At 35.7% G+C, this 24,422-nt stretch overlaps 1 protein-coding gene across 3 annotated transcripts in view; it reads left to right on the top strand.

Moving 5' to 3' along the window:
- Nucleotides 1–24,422, top strand: part of LOC148941663 (uncharacterized) — a 221,190-nt gene that overhangs the window by 125,005 nt on the left and 71,763 nt on the right. For all 3 annotated transcript variants that reach the window (XM_089104430.1, XM_089104429.1, XM_089104428.1), the window contains exons 12-16: nt 10,743–10,917; nt 12,786–13,050; nt 17,061–17,181; nt 18,354–18,436; nt 22,908–23,046. In XM_089104430.1, the coding sequence (XP_088960556.1) occupies nt 10,743–10,917; nt 12,786–13,050; nt 17,061–17,181; nt 18,354–18,436; nt 22,908–23,046 (783 nt within the window). The remainder of the gene's footprint in view (nt 1–10,742; nt 10,918–12,785; nt 13,051–17,060; nt 17,182–18,353; nt 18,437–22,907; nt 23,047–24,422) is intronic.

The following is a 24,422-nucleotide window of genomic DNA, read 5'->3' as shown; positions in this document are numbered from 1 at the left end:
ATATCGTTTTATAGTGCAATAAATTGTCACTGGGCGCTTGAAAATTTACCTACGCCACCGCGCACATGCGGGAAAATCGCTAGGGGTGGTCACAACACCCTTTGGGGTGTTGTGACCCTTCTCTCCACTACTACTGTTCCTTCTTGTACTTAGAAAAATCTATGCAAAAGGTCGCGGTAACTGCCTTGTGTTGTGAGCTATTTTGAACTAGCACTGTAAAGAGAAAATTCTTTCTGTATTTGGTTCAGATAAACTCAGAAATTCTAATTTTCAAAATCGTTTCCGGTTTAACTCTGCCTCAGCCCTCCTCTTCCTCATAATGACTGAATATGGCCCTAGGGCCATGAATATGGTCTTTTCTTGTATAAAAAAATTAAAGTTGCCCCTGGTATTTCAACTAAATTGAGAGAACAAGTGTAAAAAAAAAGTATAGCTATGGGGTTATGAGTGCGCTGTAACTATTATGGCTTTAGATAAACTTCCCCAGTTAGGCAGAGATAAACTTCCCCACCATTCTGCAAAACTGCTGGTAATCAGCGCACTCTCTAATATCCAGGGGAATAGAATTCCACTCCTTTGGACCAATATGCCTCAAACTATATCCTGCTCTAGTTGTTCACCTAAACTCCTGCGAGAAATTAACCTGAGTGATGTCGGATATGAATGACGCTGCGAGTTAAGAGGAAAAATTCCATGGAAATCTGATGCTAACTGACCAAAAACGTAGTTGTGACGTATCTGGGATATTGCAATGAAATCAAGTTGATGTACCAGCTGATCCAAAAAGATGAGTAACAGAGGAAAAGATGAGTAACAGAAGAAAAGATGCGTAACAGAAGACCTTATGTTTAAGACCTTATTATGTGTATCAAAGTGACTGTGGCCATTATTACGTTGGTAGAATCCATCTAAATTTAGAAAAAAATGTCAAGAGCAACATAGGGGTTGTGTAATATGGATAGGGATAGTGTAGTACGGGTTCGAAATGAAAACAGCGTTTCTAGTTCTTTTGATTCGGCTCTTAGTGGCTTGATTTAAATCAAATGACTGGTTTACTCAAACATCTTGGCAATTTTTCAAATTAACAAAGGGGATTTTTTTTTGTTATTGCCCGTTGTATATTTGCATCCGATGGAAGTGAGTATTTCTCATATGGACAGGTTTGATGCAATGCCTTTGTGCATAAATCCAAAAATAATTCTGAGAAACTTGAAGTGTACAAAAATTGGCCATGATCTATATTTAGAATATGGAATATCTAGAATTAATATCATTGATTTTTTTCGTTTTCATTAGCCCTTTTTATTTCAAGTAAGCTTGAGTAACTGTCATCAACTATCATGTGACTATCAACCAACACACAGACTGCTACCTGTTGGTCGTAAGGGTTTGGAATTAATTTTAAAGTTGTTTGTAGTAGCAGAAGCAAGTAATAGATTATGATGCTGAAGACAAAACAAATAAAAAAAAATTACAAGGTTAGGCCATACCTTGAAAAGTATTACATTTACATTACTCCTTACATTATTGTCTCTTCCTCCTTTACTTTTTACATAATTCTTCGTTCTTGGTTCTGTTCACTCCCCAACTCCCCACCCTAGGTTAGATCACTTCTTTGAATGTCCTTACTTCTTGCTCAGTATTAATTGAAACAAAAAAATATTAATAACTGGTAAAATTTCTTAATAAGGGAGTGGAACATTTTCTTTTCAATTGTAAATGGAAGGTCGTGTTGCCTAAGAAATTTATTGCTCATTATTCCTGCTTCCTGCTTTATATCTAGCCCAACTGCTGCTTCACCTTCCTTCTAGACCTTCTAGACCAAAGGGGGCTTCGAATAGCCACTTGGAATGTTTTGACCCTGAATGCACATGCATCAAAGAACCTACTTTCTCAAGAACTTCGTAAGAATAAAGTGGCGATTGTAGGTCTCACAGAAACCCGTCTTACTAGAAGTGGAGAAGAGCGAATAGGCGATAATTACTCGTTAGTCTGGTCTGGAGGGAGCATGAGAAGAAATGGTGTTGGTCTCGCACTAATCGGCCTTGCAAGAAAGGCCTTACTCTTGCACGAAGCTGTATCGGACAGAATAATGAAGGCCCGCTTTGGGCACATGCATGGCAAGATGACAATTTTTGTAGACTACTCCCCAACCAACGATTCCGACGACGTAACCAAGGAAGAGTTCTACTCTGCTCTGTCCAAATTTCTGTCAACAGTGTCCCCCCCCGATATCACTGTTCTTCTCGGTGACTTCCATGCTCCAGTGCGAGATGATATGGGTGTTTGGCGTGACACAATTGGACCTGTATCCCCCGACCCACTGAACGACAACGGCCTTCGCCTACTCGAACTATGCCGATCCCATGAACTTGTGATCGCAAACACCTACTTTCAACGTAAGACTATTCACCAGTACACGTGGTATATTAATGAAGGTTGCACAAGGAAGATGATCGACTACGTCATTATCTCTACACACTGGAGATCATCGCTGAAGAACTGCAGAACTTACAGATCAGCAGAGCTTGGAAATGCAGATCACAGGCTTGTGTGTGCTGATGTCCAGCTTCGCCTCCATGACAGCGATCGGAAAGAAAACCAGTAGCAGTGGATATTGGGAAACTAAAGGAGCCATATACTCGCCAGAAGTATAGTGTTGAGATATCAAATCGCTTTGAGCTCCTGGGCACACTCAACAACAGCGAAGACGCCTGGAAGTATTTTAAATAACAGACCAGCGAAGCAGCACAGCTGGTGCTTGGCAAGCGGAGTTTCTCGAAGAAATCGTGGCTAACTGACGAAACACTGCAGGTCATAGAGCAAAGGCGGAGGGCAAGACTTCTTGGGGACATGGCCACCTATCGAAGGCTCAATGGAGTGCGGAACAGACTTATTCACCGAGACCGAACTCAGTTTGTTGCAAGGAAAGCCGATGAAATCGAACTAGCAGCAAAAAAGAAAGACATGGGTAGCCTGTTCAAGCACCTCCGCAATCTCACAGAAAATAAAACACCAGCATTGGGACTCGTCCTATCCAGGGATGGGACACTTCTCTCTGATGGGGGTTCTTGTCTCGATCGGTGGAAGGATCACTTCTGCTCATTCCTGAACAACACTAGCCCGTCTATGCCTCCTACTGATAGTCCCAGCCAACCTGGCAGTCCAAGACCCGAAGCAGATGCTCCTCCAGACGAGCCTTTCAGCCCATCAGAAATTGGAAATGCAGTAAAAAGGCTCAAGAACAATAAAGCTGCCGGTATCTGTGGCCTGAGTGCGGAGCTGCTAATATATGCAGGCCCTGTTATGCTCCTGTTTCTCCACACCATGTTCTCTACAATCTGGCAAACCGAGATAATTCCCGAAGATTGGCGGAAGGGTGTCATTATCCCTTTATGGAAGAGAAAAGGTTCTAGAAGCGACTGCTTGAACTACCGTGGAATAACCCTACTGTCTGTCCCGGGAAAACTTTTCTCAATGGTCCTGCTAGATCGATGTCGAAATATCACTCGTAAAATCCGGCGACCGGAGCAAGCTGGTTTCATGTCGGACCGTTCAACCATCGAGCAGATTTTTACGATCCGACAAATCATAGAAAAAGCCACGGAGTTCCGACAAAAAGCTTTTTTTTACCTTCGTCGACTTCCGCGCTGCGTTCGACTCAGTGGACCGAGAAGCTCTTTGGCGGATTCTAGAATCGACAGGCCTCCTGAGAAATACTGCAGACTCTTCAAAGCTCTAAACCATGGGACGGAGAGCTGTGTTCAAGTGAACGGCCGCCGCAGCCCGTTCTTCCAAATCACGACAGGAGTGCGCCAAGGATGTGCAGTTGCCCCAGAGCTCTTCAATGTCATCATAGACTACGTTATGACAAGGACTACTTCACGTCTCAGCTTTGGACTCAAGTTTGGAGATCGTGTCATTACAGATGCTGATTTTGCCGATGACTTGGCCATTCTGGCGGACTCATGGAGCAGTTGCTGGAAGCGCTTCGAATCCTACGAGAAGAGGCTGCAAAAGTAGGACTGCAGATAAACTGGACTAAAACGAAAATTATGGCCATTGACCCATCCTCTCCTGCTGCCAATCCTTCAGTTAGCCTGGATAGCACCACTAGCATCGAAGTTGTCCAAAGGTTCAGCTACCTGGGCTCCATAATTTCTTCAGATGGCTCGCTTCTTTCTGAACTGCAAGCGAGAATATCCAAAGCGTCTTCTGCCATGGACAGACTGAACCGTAACCTCTGGCGAAAACCAAACTTCAGTCACACAACGAAGCTGCAGATTTTCAACGCCCTCGTCGGCTCTGTGATGCACTATGGAGCTGAGACGTGGCAAGCTTCAGCCGCAACCCTCAAGGCGATTGATGTCTTTCAGTCGAAGAGCCTGAGGAGGATCGAAGATCTACGATGGTTTGACTTTGTCAGCAATGAGAAGCTGCTGCAGCTCACCAAGCAGTCTCGGTTTTCGACCCAAGCAGCCGAGCGAACACTACGATGGTTCGGACACATACTTCGAATGCCTCCACACATACCTGCGAAAACGATCCATGACTTCGACCCTGTCAAAGCCGGTTTGAAGTGGCCTCGCGGCCGACCGAAGAAACGATGGTGTTACAGCCTGTCCGAGTTCCTGGCGATGGCAAATATCAGGTTGAGCGATGTGCAAACGCTTGCCATGGACCGAAGTGGATGGAGGAGGCAGATGTCACTCTCTACGCCGAGCAGCGCCCGGCAGGAGACATAAGTAAAAAGTAAGAAAAACTGCTGCTTCCTAATTGACGACCGTAAAGAACCTGACCATGCTGCTTAACTCTCTAACACTTCGTGGACGTCTCAACCCCTTTCCGGAACATATTCATTTTTTTTTTTTATTTTAAAACATTTCTAAGATTTTGTATCATTTGCCTGTTTTTCTCTTATTTGACAAATCCTCCCCCTCCCCCTCCTTTCGAAAAAGTTTTTATTTAATAGCGATTTGCTTTAACCTCTTTCCTGCCTCCCAACCCTGCACCAAGGTCTGAATGTTCCAAAGAATTTTAAGATGAAGGGTTTTTGCTTATGATTGTTTTTGCTTACTCTCTGTTTTTTTTTTACTCTCTACTTTTAACTCTCTATGCCATTGCTCTCTACTGTTTCTTAAAATGAACAGTTAAAAAAGTAAGATCAATAGTTGTTTGCAAATAATTTCAATAAAAAATAATTTCAACAAAAATAATTTCAACAAAAATAATTCTATTTTTAAAGCTGTTGGTTTTTGTTCTGTCACTTATTAAATCTCCATTCTATCATTTATAATCACTTCAGTGCTCACAGCTACAGTTCATGTACTGCATTTTTAGGGCCGAATTTAATATATATATAGGGCCGAATACATAATTTATATATATATATATATATATATATATATATATATATATATATATATATATATATATATATATATATATACGAGTATATACAATTTTTTTAGCACGGGTATCGTACTCTGGCTTTGGACACCTTTTTTAAAACTTCGGGATTTTTTTTTTTTTTTTTTTTTTCGCACCCGTTAATTGACGTCGAAAACTGAAAAAAATAGTACATTTCATATATATATGTATGAATATATATATATATATATATATATATATATATATATATATATATATATATATATATACGAGTATATACAATTTTTTTAGCACGGGTATCGTACTCTGGCTTTGGACACCTTTTTTAAAACTTCGGGATTTTTTTTTTTTTTTTTTTTTTTTTTTTTTTTTACCGCACCCGTTAATTGACGTCGAAAACTGAAAAAAATAGTACATTTCTAGTGAAAAAAAGCAAGTTGAAAAATCAATTTTATAACCTGGTAAGGTACTAAATTACGTACTGTACTATGCAGTGTCAATAAAATAATTAGTTTAATTAAACTAATTAAATAAAATAATTAATTAAATTTATTCAAAAACATATAATTAAATTAATTAAATAATTAGTTATTTCTTTTTCCTGTTTTTATAAATGATGAATATTGAATTACTATGTAATAACTCTTTAATATGAACTATTCAAACTATTTAACTATGAATATTATACTTCTTTAACTTTTTTTTCTTTTTTTTCAGGAGTATAATTTTATTTACACAAAATTTACAAAAAACAGACGCCAAGGAACCTTTTGGTTCGTTAGGCCAACTCCAACTTCCAACATAAAATTCAATATAAATAAACAAAAACTATTTTTTTTTTATCCGATTTTTTTTCCATTGCTCGGAAAAATATCCGAGCAATGGCATAGAGAGTTAAAAGTAGAGAGTAAAAAAAAAACAGAGAGTAAGCAAAAACAATCATAAGCAAAAACCCTTCATCTTAAAATTCTTTGGAACATTCAGACCTTGGTGCAGGGTTGGGAGGCAGGGAAGAGGTTAAAGCAAATCGCTTTCAAATAAATTAACTCCAACTTCCAACATAAAATTCAATATAAATAAACAAAAAAAAATATTATCCCCCGCCGACGGGCTAACCAAACAACACAATAAAAATTCCATTATGGCACTACTAAAAAAAACAAAAACAAAAAATCAAACAAATTGATAAATATTTTTACAAAAATCCCTCAATTTTCCCCAAAAACTACTTCGGTCATGCTCACGCACAACCCCAATTGGTAATGACTCCAGGAGCTCGGCAAAATATGCCGAGCAGAGAACTGTGACCGGGTTGTTTCACACTGCAGCCGCCGAAAAGCATCTGCATTTCTTGTATTATAAATGTGAAGATCCACACCTGTTATAAACATGCCATTAAAACATTCTGAGGTAAAGTTATTAATAATATCAAACATTAGCATGGATCGATAAAAAAGGAATATATCTGCTAGAGGAAGAATATTCAGTTTCAAATACACATTTCTCACTGAATCTCTCACTGAAAAATACAAAAGTCTAAGGACAATTTTCGGACAAATATGCTTCAATTTTCTAATAATTCCAACATTAGGGGCAATTTTAGCTGCTATACAGCTTACATGATCTGAAAAACTAAGCGTCTCATCTACAATAATGCCTAAATACCTAGTCGAGTGTACTCTATTAATAAATGAATTCCCACACCTCAACTTATCTACCCAAGGATAACACTTTTTAGAACGAGCAGACAACATAAAATTACACTTCTTAAAATTTATTTTCAGCTTATTCAACCTAGTCCACTTTTCAATCAAACCTATATCATATTCAACTGTTCGGATCAACTCTTTTTCAGTTCTCGCGCATACCGTTAAACTAGTATCATCAGCAAATAAAACTAACACTTTTACAGGGATCACATTTGGGTCTCCACTGTTTACTGAATCAACAATATTAGACAAAGCTCCACATAGATGATTAATATATACAGCAAATAATGGTGGACCAAGGGGAGATCCCTAAGGGACTCCAGAATCGACATCCTATTCACATGTAGCTTGTTTTCCATCATCCAACTATAATTTTCTATCACTTAGATAAGATTTCAACAGATTCAGAGCTCTTCCTCTTATACCGGCATTATCTAATTTACACAATAGAATTTCATGGTCCACAGGATCGAACGCTTTTAAAATATCTAAAAATACAGTTATGACTTTAAAAGGTTTATCATGGCTATCATTGACCAACGTTGTTAGAAATTGAATTGCATGCTCTGTAGAATGTTTCTTTCTGAAAACTAATTTGTTCTTAAAGAAAAAACTTTTTCTAGAAATGTCTCAATCATTATGCAGAGTATCTTCTCCATTATTCTAGCTATAATCGGAAGCAGTGGTATTGGCCTATTGCTAGGATCTTCTCGGTCACCAGACTTAAAAATCTGTGCTATTTTTGCAGTTTTATACGGCTGAGGAAAGATTCCATCTTTAAAACACCCATCAAAATATTTGACAAGTTGATCCTTAATAAATGGAAGAATCTATTTCAAGACACGGAAGGATAAAAATCTGATTCAGCAGAATTATTCTTTATTCCAGGAATTACTATTAACACTTCAGTTTCATTCCTCTTTTGCAGCCACATACTTGTTTCACTAGCTTGCCCCATATACTGGTGAAACGACCCTTCGTTTTGATGTATACTTACTGACTGTCTAATTTCATTACCTGCGTTAGAAAAATGATCGGCCAGTTTTTCATTTAAATCTGCCTGGTATTGTTCACTTCCACATGGCTTCTTGTCACTTCCTCCAATTATCGACCGAATAACTTTCCAAGTCTTCAAAGAGCTATCTCTACACGACTCAAACATTCTCGAGTAATAATCCTTTTTTGCTTTTCTTAACAATTTATTGAGCGCGTTATTATAATTCTTATAAATATTTCGGTCTAATTCTCGGTCAGTAATTTCACTAACCTTATACAATGCATGCCCCCTCTTGATGCTAGCCAAAAACTGATGCTAGCCTCTGATGCTAGCCAAAAGATATTCATGGCTTTTTTGCACTTCTTTCATTTTTTTTCTTTATAGTTATCTTAATACACACTTCATTGATCAAATTTGTAACTTTTTCATGCCACAGTGCAAACCTGTCACCATAATTCGCGCACTCACTTAAGCAACTCCAATCACATTCCTCAAGTCGCTCTTTCATTTCATTAATACTTGATTTATCAAAATAAGAGCATTGTCTATTTCTATTCTCAGAATTATTATGCATGTCCTTTTCAATATCTATACATACCATGATTGAACAGTGATCGGACACATCATTTGGGATTACAATTGGACTATTATACTTAACACTCGAAAAAATATTATCAATCAAACTTTCAGACGTCTCAGTTATACGAGTACACACTTCAATAACTGGGTGAAGATTAAAACTAAACATAAGATTACAAAAATTATTACGAACAACATTTTCCCTATTCTTCATATCAATATTAAAATCACCCATCACAAAACAATGGGCCAAAGATGGTAGTTGCATCAGCTGCGACTCCATATAATCGACAAATTGTTGTAACAAACTTGAAGGAGTTCTATATACACTTACTACGTAAAATGTATCCTTATTGATATCAACCTGCAAAACCATATTCTCAAATACCATTTCAAAAGATACTGATAAATCTTCTCTTACCTTAGAAGTAAGGCTTGACTTTACATACGCTGTAAGCCCACCATGTTGATGTATCGTTCTATTCTTCCTATAAAACAACTAACCATTAATATCAAGTAGCAAATCATTATGATCATTAAGCCAAGTCTCAGTCAACCCAACAATATTTATGTCACTCACACTATCACACAACTCAGAAATATACCTAAAACTACTATTTAACCCTTGACAATTCAAATGTTCCAGCATAGGTTTCCCAGGGTTATTGGGTGAAAATATATCAATGGGGAAAGCATACCTCGCTGGTGGTCCCAGTCTCATACTCCTCATATCATCACCATCCTGGAGCACCCTATCAACCTCTTCATAAAAGTTTACCCTATTATTTTCTAGTTGTGCCAACTTGTTAATAATCCATGATATTTATCTTAACATGATAACCATACACTGCGAACCCCGTCGGCGATGTTTCAGGATAAGAACCATCAAAAACTCGAACACTAATATGAATAAAACTAAGAAACACTCCTGAATCACTTTTTAATGTTTTTTCCTTTTTCATTACTATCATCATTCTTTTTTAGCACCTAACCTAGTTATTTATAGCACAACGAATAAATGTAATAATAATGAAAATAAATACTTATTTCCATCTCATAAACTACAACTCAGAAAAAAAGCTTTAGCTTTTGCCCATCAAAAGCTATGAACGTGAGAAAATTTGCCTGATTTTCGAAAAAGGGAGGAATTCAACTTTTTACTTAACTATTTTCAACTATTTAGAATAGTTAGTTAAAAAATTAATTGTTTCATGTTGAACTATTGTTTATTTAAATTATTTTTGTAACTATTTGCTATTTAATATTTGACTTTTCCTCTTTTACTCTTTCATTATTAGTTTTTTAACAATGTTATTTATTGTTATTTATTATGTTATTTATTTTGCTTGTTTTTGGTTTTGATGTTTAAAATCTTAACACTCATTTGGTAACATATTCATGATAAACTTGATTTCATTTCAATATGAGGGTCTTCTAAAGTATTAACTCTTCTTTAAATATACGTTCTATGTACAACATCAGATGTCGTACATACGTTACATATGTCAGAAGTTTATTGCGGACTGATTCTGTATTATAAACTTTAGAATATTAAATTATTATATTATTATTAAATTATTATAATATTACAAATACTTTATAGCCACTATTATCTGATTTTTTCAGTCCTAAACCGAAAGAGTGCTCTCTATCTCCATTTTCGAAGAAGATGGCGATGCTTGAGTCATTTGATCAAGAGACTAGAAGCTCAGGCATAATTGAGAATGTGCCTGCTGTATCTGAAAAAATACATACATATTGTTATTTATTATGTTATTTATTTTGCTTGTTTTTGGTTTTGATGTTTAAAATCTTAACACTCATTTGGTAACATATTCATGATAAACTTGATTTCATTTCAATATGAGGGTCTTCTAAAGTATTAACTCTTCTTTAAATATACGTTCTATGTACAACATCAGATGTCGTACATACGTTACATATGTCAGAAGTTTATTGCGGACTGATTCTGTATTATAAACTTTATAATATTAAATTATTATATTATTATTAAATTATTATAATATTACAAATACTTTATAACCACTATTATCTGATTTTTTCAGTCCTAAACCGAAAGAGCGCTCTCTATCTCCATTTTCGAAGAAGATGGCGATGCTTGAGTCATTTGATCAAGAGACTAGAAGCTCAGGCATAATTGAGAATGTGCCTGCTGTATCTGAAAAAATTTCCCGTTCTCCATCAAAGCAAGCAGTGGAACAACAAGCTGAGAAATTAAAGGTATGATGTGATCTAAATTCACTCTTAATAAACTCCAAAACCCAAATGAGCCATGGTTAGTACAAAAAGAAAAAAAAACTTGAAACGAAAATAAACGAAACGTATTCTTAATCGTTGGTTTAACCAATGGTTTTTTTGGATTTAAAAAAAAACAACGAATAACTACTGTAAAGGAAATGTTCTCTATCAACCATGCCCATACCAACCAATCGTCGCATGTTTTTATGCCCCAACATTATTTATCACTTGATGTAATTTCCACCCATTTTCTCCCTTTGGAAACAACCTTGAAAAAGTTTCTCCCTTAACCCATCCAACTCCTTCCAAAACCCCCCTAAAATGAAACAAGTCATGATTTCCTTCTGCGCATCAAGCAAGAATGAGACACAGATGATGATGCCACAATGTCAATGCTTTGCGCAAATTAGTCTGACTAATCAGTCCGACTAAAAAAAAGGTAGACTTGGCTTGCAGCTTCTTGTGCTATAATAAAAGAAAGATTAAGGGGGTTCCGATGGCATATTGCCAAATATTTTTTTTTTTTTTCCATCCTTTTGGAGTTAATCGAGAAACATATCGTCCCCGAATGGGGTGGGAGCAGGTCCGAAGGAAGAATTTAAATGAAATAGGAACTTCATGGAAGGTTAAAGAGTGAAGCTTTGAATAGATTGGGGTGAAGGAGGAATGTGTGCAGTTGTTTGGCATCAGGTGGCTTGGTGCAGCAGTGAGTTTTTAGTAGTAGTAGTACTCGATCTATTTGACATATAAAATATATTGGCATACTTTAATCTGACAGAGAACTATTTTCATAAATAATACAACTTTTTTTCGTAATTTCAAATTTCCACTCACCCGGTTTAAACTATCAGATTTAATTTTTAATGTCCTTGGTGCTGGTTTTTTAAATTGTTACAGAGATGTAGAGAGGCTGATGCTCCCGTTTTTTTTTTTTTTTTTTTTTTTTTTTTTTTTTTTCTGAAAATGCTGATACATTTGCTATAATATTGAAGCTGATGAATCAATTCATTTCAAAAATTTTGTTTTTGAAATGATCCAAGATAGGAATTACAAGGATCACTGTATACATTTTATTTTATGCATCGTATATGTTAATTATATATTATACATATATATTATATATTATTAAATATATATTATACTTTGTATACATTAAAGACGGGTGAAGCACTTCTTTAAAATGATCTAAAGTGATCCAAATGATACAAATTACGAGTACATTTTAGAAGCAATATTTTTGAATCCTCCCATTGAGATTTATCTTGCAGCATACGAATTTAGATTTTATTTTCTTTTATATAAACGTTGCGTTTTATTTTGTCGCACAGAAAGCAATTCTTAATTCGATTCATAGTCAGTGACCCAATATTCCATGATTTGGCAAGAAAGAAAAACTTGGTATTGGTGTAGCTAAATTACTGAATGAGCTATAACATTGAGGCAGATCAAACATGGTAGAAACGTCCTTTTTTAATCCAGTTGACGGTACTTTTCTATGTTTAGGCCATTATTACGTCTAGGCCATCAATGTTTAGGCCATTAGTACGTTTAAGCCATCAATCTACGTTTAGACCATCAATCTACGTTTAGGCCATTAGTACGTTTAGGCCATCAATCTACGTTTAGGCCATTAGTACGTTTAGGCCATCAATCTACGTTTAGGCTATCAATCTACGTTTAGGCCATTAGTACGTTTAGGCCATCAATCTACGTTTAGGCCATCAATGTTTAGGCCATTATTACGTTTAGGCCATCAATATACGTTTAGGCCATCAATCTACGTTTAGGCCATCAATCAACATTTAGGCCATCAACTGTTTGAGTTAAGATGCCATTGTATTCCATTTCAGGTACGAGAAGGAGGGAAACCAAATTTATTGCCATCGGCCGAAGTTGTTGCTGAGACTCCTCTGAGTGTGCCTCCTCCTTCTTTTGCTCTACCACCTCCTTTTGTGCATGGAGTTCATCCTGTTCAACCTGACGCATTTGGAGCAGGGTTGTCAAATCTGCACGGTGACTTTCAAACTCAACCTCCTGCTTTCCCAGGCTCCTTGGTCAATCCGTTCCTCAATATAGGGAATACTTCTCAACCACCACCGGTTTTTCCCACTCAAGGTAATTAATCCATAAAATATTACTTGTATGTTGAATATTATTTTGAGATTTTAATTAAAGAGAAATAGAGAGATTACTTTCCTATAGCTCTGTAGTTAGAAGAGAATTTTAATTTCATTGATTCACGTCCATGGTGTATGCTCGTAAACAAAGCAAATTATTCTTAAACGAAAAAGGGACGGAAGCCAGGCCTTTTAAAACCCGATTAGTTCTCATGTGTGCCATCGTAAAATTCTAAGCCTGTAAAAAGAACGAGAAATATTAAAACCACAAGATTTTTCTTTTAGTAATGCCTCTGTTTCAGTGTACTTTAATATTCTTTTTAGTTTATAACTTATATTAAATAAATAACGATTGGACAGACGTAGCGCCCTGTTTTAGCTTTTCGAAAGTGTACACCTAAGGACGATAATCTTGCTTTTTCATGGAAAAGTCGGCATTTTTTGGCAGATATTTTAAGTTTGCAAAACATGGACGCTCGGAAAAAGAAAATTTATCATGGTTGCATGGATGTCTAATTTCGTGTTTTTCGTTGTTGTAAATATGTCGTAATAAACGGACTAACAGATGAGACGAATTTTTTTTTTTCTCTAAACTTGATTAGATAAATTAGCACTTTAGTAAAAACTAATCATACTTTTGGTTTTGCGAGAATTAAAGTTGAGAATTAGAAAACTAAAATTTACCGATTTCATGGCCGGTGAAGTATTATTGAGAGACTTTTTATTTAGTCTTTTCTTTTCTGTAGGCTACTTAAAGACTTATGCTTTTAATCCCATTTTGTTGCGTCGGTTTTTGTGTTTTCAGTAAAGCACTGTTGTTTTTTTTTTAATTACACAAATTTAGGGAAATTTTACGAGTCAGTTTATTTGAACCGGTGTTACAGATATACATTTCATAAACTGCGAAGCAATGATTTTTATTCGTTCTTAGTTCCATTCCGCTCTTTAATTTCGTCAGAAAAACTTCGTTTTTTATTGATTTTTTTCGTTTTTAGGTTTTAAAAATACTCAAAATAAACCTTTGATAATGATTTATGTTTCGGGGCGATGCAAATAAAGAAGTCACATGTGTTTTTATCAAAATAGGTCATTATACATACGTAGGTTCACTTCACATTCTCTTTAAGCTTTCCCCAAAAATATCTAGAATTTTGTCAAGCAAGGAGTCCAGGGTATTTTTGAGACTTATTTGAGATATTTTTGAGGGTTCAAGGTATTATATTATCCTCGGTATTTTTGAAAATTTGAAGATAAAATCGCCGCTATTTATAAAACACTAAGTAAACTTACTTTACTCATTGCTATCAAGAAAATTCATTAATTGTTTATATAGCCATCTAATTCATTAATTATTTTATATAGCCATCTAATTCATTAAATTTTTTTATATAGCCATCAAGTTGAATGTAAAGTGAGGTCGGACGGGCTTAAACCTTTATAGCAAGTACTTTCACAAATCCACTATTGAAAATACTCAGTCATATTGAGTTAAACTCTCAAAGCGTAAATAAAACAGCCATAGAAATGCTCAAGATAAGCTGCGGTAGTCTAAATAAGCTGCGAAAAAAATCCTAGTTTGAATGCGGACATAAAATTTATCTGTATTTAATTAATTTTTGTCTACGGATTCTTTGGGTACCGGGCTTAGTGACCGCATTTCAAACAGCAGTGGCGTTTCTTTTTTTTAGGGGATGGGGCTGAGGAGGGCATTAACCCACCCATAAATTTGGAGAAAAAAATAATATATATAGCCTATTGGATCTCCGGATATGGACCTTCCTTGCCCCCCCCCATAGAAATGCTGGAGCTATGCCCCTGTCAAACAGTAACATGTACGAAAAATGTGATCCTATCCCTCTTCCTAGGGCTATAGTGAGAGAAGGATTGAGATGGGTATGACACGTTCTGTGAATGAAGCATGTCAGATTGCCAAGGATCGTCTTTTTCGGCTAACCGTCTAGAGTCAAGCGAAAAGCAGGTCGCTCCTGAAGGGGGTGTAAGGAGAGATTTAGGGAGGGCGCTACTTGAGAGGGTGTAAAGAGAGTTTTCAATAGATTAGGATCACAGTAGACATAATATACAGTATAAAACAAAAAATCGCGAAGAAAGGAAGAAAACGAGGACAATTAACAGCCAGTGAAAAAATTTATCTTGAAAAATTTTTCACTGGCTGTTAATTGTCCTCGTTTTCTTCCTTTCTTCGTGATTTTTTGTTTTATCATGATTAGCCAGTGTGGTCTCAGAAATTATTTATATACAGTATCGACAAAGGCTATACTCCCCATTTAAAATTATGTGACACATATTTAGAACCACACAAGATTCATACTCCGCCTTCACGCACGCGCAATGACAATTGTTTCCGATCTACACATCACGATGAACTTATGAAAACTGAACACGCTGCAGTCTACAGTGACTAGGATGGAGGAGGAACGTGCATAGCTGTGTTGGCCTCAGACGTCTTGATGTTACAGTGATGTGTTAGTTGTAGTAGTCGTCGTAGTAGTTTGCTTTCAAAATGCTTTATCTATCTGGGCCTTGCTATTTAAAAATACTTGAAAAGAAGAAAATTTAGTTATAAGATTTTCTTTTTTGTTATAGAGGTAGATATACTGCATTTTACTTTCTCCGTTATTTATTAAAAATTCCTTCAATTTTATTTATTATTTGTTTATTCTTGCTTGTCTTCCATCTTATTGAGTTATATCCTCATAGCAAGAGGTTTTGCTAGTAATGATCCCATATGGGCCCGCCCATTTGGGGGTGGACCTCGTGCTATGGTGATATGTTAGTAGTTGCAGTAGCAGTAGTGTATCCATTGGATATACTTGAGCATTATTTACCTTACTTTGCCTGTTTTCCTGTTTTCCTGAAATAAATGAAAACATAAACAGCACGTGTTTACTGCTTAGAAATTCAATTCCCTGATTTTCTGTTTTGTTATAATAATCCTGTTAAATTAATATTAAAAGTTTGCATTTGTCTATTAATCAATCGAAGTCGGTATGATTAGTGCAATATATTTATGTGGCAGCACCGATGAAATGCAAATGGATCACTAGTTTTTTTTTTTTTTTTTTTTTTTTTTTTTACCGCTAAGACATGTGTACTTCAGGTTTGCTGACTCAGAATGCGTTATGACACACATCAAATATTTTAAAGAAGATAAAAAAAATATAGGTTGTGGCCCAGATCAACATTTATAGGGGTAAGAGGCCGGAAGGGGGGCTCAATATGAGAAGAAAGTGCATTTTTAGACCGTGAGGTCTTAAGTGACTTCTCCGGAAAACTCTCAGGAGGGGGGGTGGCTATCATGTATTGAAGATTCTTGGACATGGCCGTTTGAACTCAGGCGTTTTGTTCTCAGACATACAAAAAAATATAGATTGGGGCTCAGACCAACATTTTTTGGGGTAAGAGGCGGGAAGGGGCGCTCAATATGAGAAGAAAGTGCATTTTTAGACCGTGAGGTCTTAAGTGACTTCTCCGGAAAACTCTCAGGAGGGGGGGGGGCTATCATGTATTGAAGATTCTTGGATATGGCCGTTTTAACTCAGGCGATTTGTTATCTCCAAAAAAATATAGGTTGTGGCCCAGATCAACATTTATAGGGGTAAGAGGCCGGAAGGGGGGCTCAATATGAGAAGAAAGTGCATTTTTAGACCGTGAGGTTTTAAGTGACTTCACCGGAAAACTCTCTGGCGGGGGGGCATAGTTTGGGGCTCAGATTAAAATTTGTAGGGATAAGAAACGGGGAGAGGTGCTCGATTTTAGAAAAAAGTTCATTTTTAGACCAAATTTCAAGTTGCTTTTCTAGACTAGTCTCAGCAGGGGGTGGGGAAAGGGCCGGTTATGTCATAAAAATTCTTGGATATCGTCTTTTGAACTTAGGCGTTTTTTTTTTCTCAGGCATGAAAAGAGTAATGATTATGATTGATGCAGGTCATTTTAAGATTAAGAGAAGGTTATCGGTTTTGTTTTGCTTCTATTTTTTTTATTTTTCAGTACCACCCCCTGTGCCAGTTCAGCTACCCGCCCAAATAAGGCTTCAGCCTCCTCCTCAAGAGACTAGATCAATCAGCAATGCGTATGATGAACAAGTTCGACTATTCCTTGAGAAAATTGAGTAAGTTATGTGGTCTTCCAGTAGGCATCTAGGAGTAGATTAGCGATTATAAATTTCAATGGTAGGGAAATTTTAACATTTGTCATTTAATGGTAAGTTCTAAAAGACTCAGTTAACGGCTTACCTATGTGTAAAAACGCCTCAATTGTCTTACATCTTGGTCTGGAGTAAGATCTAAAATCGAACTGTATTTTTTTAATTGAAAAAGATTCTAGCTGTTAATTGTACCGTCGTTATTTTTTGTAAATAGGGGGGGGTAAGGGCCGGGCTAAATTTATTTATAAAATCAAGGGGGGAGGGATTTTGTAATTTTTTCGATTTTTTCAATGAAACTACTAAAAAAAGTATTTTCCTATATCAGGTGGAGGGGGGCAGCTCTGCCCTTACCTGTCCCTCATTTTTTACTTAAAAATTAAAACTTCCCTGTCCCCCCATCATGTTTTATAGTGTGTGTGAACTTGCCTTCAGATTAAATATTTTAACAGGTTGAAGACTTCAAAAGGTTATATGTCTTTTCGAGTGTTGGAAAGGTCTTTTTTAGGCCACGAAACAACCCAAATTAATTTATATTGATTCTCTCTATGTCCAATTGGTTACATTTCGTTGCAAATCTTGCATATTATCGTAGCTGCCAAAAGTCGAATTTTGGATTTACTATTTTGAATAGAAAAAAAATCAAGTTTAAAGTCATTTAGACATTTTCAGAATCCAAAGAATTCTTCGGATCCTGATTGATAATTTTCAGGATAATATCTTAGTAACTCTAAACTGGATTTTCGGTTAACTAGAAGTAGCGTTATCCGAAATTCGTTATTCAGGATATTATCTAAGTGATATTATCAGAATATTATTCATAGTATTATCTAAGTGACTGAATTGGATTTTCGGATTAACGTTATCCAAAATCCGATGTTGGGCAAATACAATAGCAAGCAAGATGGGCGCGCAACTCGACCGACGCAGACGCAGTAAGTATCGATTGAGTTATTTATATTAATTAATCTACTTGATCGAACGAACTGAGTTGAAGCAAATGGACGATGAACCTTGATCTGACAAAAAATTCTAATAAGATGTTTTGAATTCCAGTAAACGGTATGGCCTAGACTTATTAGTATTTATTTTACATTTAAAAATACAAAAATTTAATTTAACCGTCTGCTTTTCTTTAGGGGCAAGAAAGGAGATTTGAATCGAGGCTACAAAGAAGAGAAAAGATACCGTGAATATTCAAGAGAAAGGACGGAACGAAAAGGTACGCTTTTTCAAATGCTTATTTATTCTCGTACAGGGTTGTCAGTTTTTCGAAGCTCACAAATTTTAAAACTGAGCAAAGAAAACATTTCAAAATCCAAAAATTGCAGACGCATAACAAGTGACGGAACTCAAGCAAAATCAGTTTCAGTTGCCATCTAGCGTCTTTTTGGGAAAATGTGGCAATATTAACTTTGATACATTTTAACCTCAAGCTTCTAAGCACAAAAGTGTCTAAAATTAATGATTGTGGTAAATTGTACGTCCTGTGAGGGCACTCTGCAAACACTGAGGCTTCAGAATCTATGTAAAAGGCGCCACCATCTTACGAGGCGTTTTGGAAAAATGATGCTTAAACTCTAATGTCCATCACAAAATTTTACCGGATTTTCCAGAGCCACAAACAGGTCGGCCACAAATACGTTGAGAAATCCTCACTTTGCCATACCGATTCCGTTGTCCTCCAAAAGGAAGCGAAACGGTATCTGTCCTTCTTTGTGAAGCACTTTGTGAAGCACTACGATGATATAATTCTTGAAGATGCAGTGTAAAGTCGTAATGAATGAATGAATGAGTTTTATTAATAACCTGTCTTACAATCAACAGAAAAAGACAGAGCACCAACAAGAAAAGAAAGAAAAAGCAATGATCAAGTAATGATCTATTTTTGTATTTATTTCATTTTATTTCGTGTTTTATGCGTGACGTACCCTGCTAGCTGTGTGCTATTGTGATAATAAAGAGCACCTATTTTTTTTTATTAAATTTTATATTTCCTAGAACATTGTAAGAGATTTATTTTCCTTCTGTATTTATTAAGCCTTTTAGACGGAAGAAGTGCTCAATTCAGCGATTTTCAACTTAACGTCACTAAACAGGTATTTTACGGTCGCGGACTTTCTCTACGAGAAAATGCTGCCTAATTCTCTGCCTAATGTTTATTTATTATCGCACAGGGTTGTCAGTTTTTCAACGCTAACGAATTTTAAAACTGAGCAAAGAAAACATTTCAAAATCCAAAAATTGCAGACACATAACAAGAGACGGAACTCAATCAAAATCAGTGACGTTAAACTGATTTTTTAACGAGTGCCCAAAAACTTTGGGGGGGGGGGTATTCCCCCATACGTGACGGCTTCAATCGGCCTAATATAACTACGGAGAAGTGAATTTGTTTCAATCGGTGTTTAAACAACTGAATTAAATGAAAAATAAACGCATGTAGAAAAAAGGCGTGTAAAATTCAGGAAATAAGAGGGTAAATTATCTCTAAGACACGTTACCAGTGTTGCCAGTGAAGGTCTGAAAAGAAACAAGTATTCAACAGCGTAAGTAGTAAGGCGCCCTCAGTATAAGAATAGTGTTAAAAAAGAATAATGAAATCCCAAAGTAAAGGAGAAAAGAAAATGAAGGAAATAAAAACCGAAATACGACAAACAAAAAACACAGGTGAAAGCAGAATGAATATACAGATCGGAATTTTGTTGGCAATATTTTGTTCGTATGTAATATATGTAATGAAGAGCTTTTTGACATGTGTTTAAATTTCCAATGTGTGTTTGTTTTCTTTTTTAATCTTTAGTCATTACTCCCTCTATTGTATCTTCCTGTTTTGACGGGCAAAAAATGAATAATAATATTATTCGAACATCTATTTAGCAAAATTAAGAAAACCATCACTCTTCAGTTCCTTAAAAGAAATTTTGTATCGTTAATTCGAACTCTAAGGATTATTCAAAAGTTGTATATTTGGGACATTTTGTTGTGCAGCGATCAACTTACAACGACTGTAAATAAGAAAAAAAAACGAAGGGCAAAAACAATGTGAATTAAGTAGAAGAAAAATTAATTTAATTAAAAATTAAATTAATTAATTAGAAAAACGTTTAATTATTCAGAAGCATCGTGATATAATTGTCCGGCAAGCGTATTGGGTTAACCTTTAAAATAGATTCGCAAGTACTTCCTGTGATGAGGTAGTTACAACCAGGAGATGACAGTTGTAAATCTATTGTGTTTGTAGCGTGTGGCTACAGAGGTGTGTTACCTTTTTTCCACTTTGATTCAAGTACTGAACCCATTAGCTTGTTCGAGTCTAAGAAAGTGGGCTTTGCAGCCTGAACTCTAAGTATGGAGCCCAAGTTTTGGCCGAACTATTTCGTCGTTCAAACGCAACCTGGCCTTCCCGCAACCCACAAATACTTTGGATTTTCTGAATAAATTACCTCTTTCCCAGCTTGAGACAAGGACTGATTCATTATCTTGTTCGAAGTTAAGACCGGATTGTATAGGCTGAAGTACAAGTTTTCACCAAATTCTGAAGCAAGAAATGGGATATGCACACTTACTTGAAAATATGGTCCTAATAAATCTATTATAGAAAATTAGATCGACCGACTGTATTAACTGGCATCAATCTACAGTCTGTAGGAAATAGAGTCCTTTGCTAAGTTCTGTTAATCCGACTTCCTTCAGTTTTCCAGTTTTTCGACTGAGCTTCAGTTTAACCGGCTTCAATCGAAAATTAATGCAATTCTAGGAGATGAACACCATGGTTCTAAATGTGGTAGATCTTATGGTGATTGGTTTTATACTAATTGAAAAATCAAACGAATGGCAGACGTGGATTATCTAAGTTAATAATAACTGAGTTATAAAAAATATTTAATATAAATCAATATATTATATAAAATAAAAATAATATATCAATATAGATATAAAAATAATAATATAAATAATATATAAAAATAATATAAAATAAACAATAAAAGTATATATCAAGCTGCGTTTTTAATTTTGTGTTATAATGCGTTTATAAATAATGTACTTGAATAATATTTCAGTTAATAGTTAGTATATTGACAATAAAAACAAATGTAGATCATTGTTACTTTTATTGTTTTTTTAAGGCGTTTCATGCTGTCCCAAGAGATTCGCTGAGGAGAACTCCGTGGCATTATGGTTCCACTGATAGAATATCTAGTCTCGTCGCTAAATTATATAAAGACTAGTAGTGTGCTTTGCGGATTGATGACGGTATCCCCATCAATTCGTATAGGCAAATTCTGGTGTCAGACAAGGATGTGTTTTGTCCCCAGTGCCATTTGCTATTCTCATTGACTGTGTTCTCCCAATTTGCAGCTTAGCGGGTGAATCCTACTGAACCAGGGCTGTATTCTTTTTTATGGGTATTTCGTTGATGTCTTAATCTTTCTGTAAAGTACAAGAAAGGACCTGGTGAGAAATTTCACTCAAAAACACTGAACTAGCTGGATCGCCAATTAGGGCTGGCAGCCCGAGGAAAACGAAATTCATGTGTAACAATATGGATATCTAAGCTGCTTCTCCTCTTAAGTTGGTGCTGATATTCTTGAGGTGAAGACTTTAAATATCTTGGTATCATCGCGAAATCTGATGGAAGCCTTAGGTGTGAAATTACCGCACGTATCGCTTGCGCTGAAAATGCCTTTAAAAAGTTAAAGAATGTATTGAGAAACGTAGCATCGGGATTTCCACCTGTAGGACGAAAGTTCTATATTAGTTCCATTGTATTATGTGTTGCACTTCAGTACCTACTTAGGGTTTGGTGCTATTTTAGCACTGTTTCAGGCAATTTTTTGACTATAGCACCAAATAAAGCTCATCATGGTGAGGCGCCGTTGTTGCTATATACGCTAGCCGGCGTGGAAAGACCTAAGCCTAAGTAAATTTTTTTGTTCATGTTAAGGCATATTTCTTGTCTATATAGTCGGAAAATTTGCTGTGTATTAGTATTCTCTGAATTTTGTTGGCCGAAGGGTTTATTTCCTTTTTACTTTATTGTAATCAGGGCATAAATATTATACAACATGGAAAATTCCTATACACTCCATTAAATATTTTTGGGACACATAAGTCGCATACCTTTCTTCATGACTCCGCTTTTGCGCCTGCGCAGTGACACATTTTTAGCGCATTATGATCGAACATAAGAGACCTGTTGAAACTATTGCTGCGACGCTTTGACTTCCCAAGCTGCGTGCTGTGATGTGTCCCATTTCTGAACCAAATTTTCCATACTGTATAATACTTATGCTGTGGTTGTAATAGAAACATGCTGCAATAATAAAATAAGAGGTTTATTGTTTTTTGTATGTCCTTATGCTATATCTGGGGCCATCAAAGGGGGGGGGGGAAAGTTATGATATTTGAAAAGACGTAAAATAAGTAATCTCATGGTTGTACTTTTATTTCATTAGCATGTTTCCTTTAGATGTGGTCAACCGCAGCATGTTTACGCTGCAAATTGGTCAGTCGGCTTGTCAAGTTTGTCGGCTTGGCTTTAGATCTTATTTTTTAGATCTTTAATTTACCTGGTGTATTTCGTAGAAATTTTGAAGGAGTAACTCTGATTCTGAAATTGAATATTTTTGTCTTTAGCCATTTTTTGATAAATTTGTTTGATATTTTTTGATTTTTTTCTTTTACTTTAGGAAAGAAAAAGAAGAGAAAGTACAGAAGTGAAAGTGAGAGCTCCGATTCAGAGGAAATTGTTAAGAAGAAGAAGAAGAAGAAGCATTCCTATTCTCCAAGGGTCACTCCCTCTAAGGAAGTAAAAATACTCGACAAGCCGTAAGTTCATTTGTGAAGCGTAACTTCACAAGCCATAAGTCAATATATTGTATATTTTAGAGAACAATATTTCAATTTGAGCGAAAAGGTGACTATCAAAATATAGTAGAAAAATATATCAAGTCTTTTTCCTAAAAATATCAAGCTTCAAAAAATTCAGAATGGGTTTAAACAAAGAATGTAGCTGTTATTATTATTATTTTATATATATATATATGGTTCACATTTTCCTTAAGTGTATGTAAATTTTATTAATTTCCCCACTAAAAAGTTTTTTCCCTTATCTGTTGATAGCAGTCGAGCCAATGATCCAGCTCATTGATAATGAAAATGTCAATATTTTCACTCTTAGCTTAAAGATGAAGGGATTCAAGTTCAAGTTCAATATGGGTTTTAATTTTTAAAAAATATAAAAATACACTTAACTCAATTCCTTGTTGCGAAATAATCCTTTTATTGGCTATTATTGGAGCAAATCGTTTTGGTCTAGCAGGTAAAATAGTCCCCTGGTGATTATTTATAATCTTAATTCCCTTATTGACTGTTGATTCACTTTTTAGAAGGTTATCATAAATTGGGTCAATATTTAAATTACCTGTGTCCCCATTTATCCAAAGGTTAGCAAACATATGTTTTTTGATTTCCATGGCTTCTCTCGCCCATTGTGTGTACCCCTTAGCATTTGAAATAGCTAAGGCTTCATCAAATTTTACAAAGTGATCTGGTTGAAACGGAATATGTTCTGCTAAGGCTGAAACGAAAGTTTCCGGAGGTTTGCTTAATTATAGGGTTTTTTTTCTATTGTATTTCGATATTCAATAAATCTCTCAACAAACGGTTGGTGAGTCCCGCTAGTATAAAGAGTCCCATAAGGACACGAATTCGAATATACCCCACTGAATAAATTTCTAGTGTTCGAATCTTTCTAAGAACTAAAAAAAAAACTATTCATTGATCCTGCCAATAGAAAACAGATATTGGGATTAAAATTACGGAACATCTGTGAAATTTTCTTACTCAAATCAGGTATATATGCCAATAAAACGGAACTTCTTGATACACTTAAATCTGAAAATCGAGAAACCCCAATAACCCTACTATCATGTTTAATACGTCTATTTTCAATTATTTTCTCAATAAACTTAATTGGGTAATTGTTGCAAAACAAAATATCCCTTGTTGCAAAACAAAATATCCCTCAAGTATAACAATTCCAAATCCTGAAATTCTTGGGAACAAATTCTAAAGGCTCTATCCACTAGTGAAATTACAACCCCCCGTTTCACCGACATAGGGTGGCAAGAATGAAAATCCAAATACCTATCATTGTGTGTAGGTTTTCTATAAATCGAGAAAAGTAAATGGAGATCCCTTTT

This window comes from Artemia sp. Qi Xiang Cuo, chromosome 18, assembly GCF_049724085.1.
Source record: "Artemia sp. Qi Xiang Cuo chromosome 18, ASM4972408v1, whole genome shotgun sequence".
Taxonomy (NCBI): Eukaryota; Metazoa; Arthropoda; class Branchiopoda; order Anostraca; family Artemiidae; genus Artemia; species Artemia sp. Qi Xiang Cuo.
Note: the sequence above shows the minus strand (reverse complement) of the source record. Positions and strands in the feature narration are given on the sequence as shown.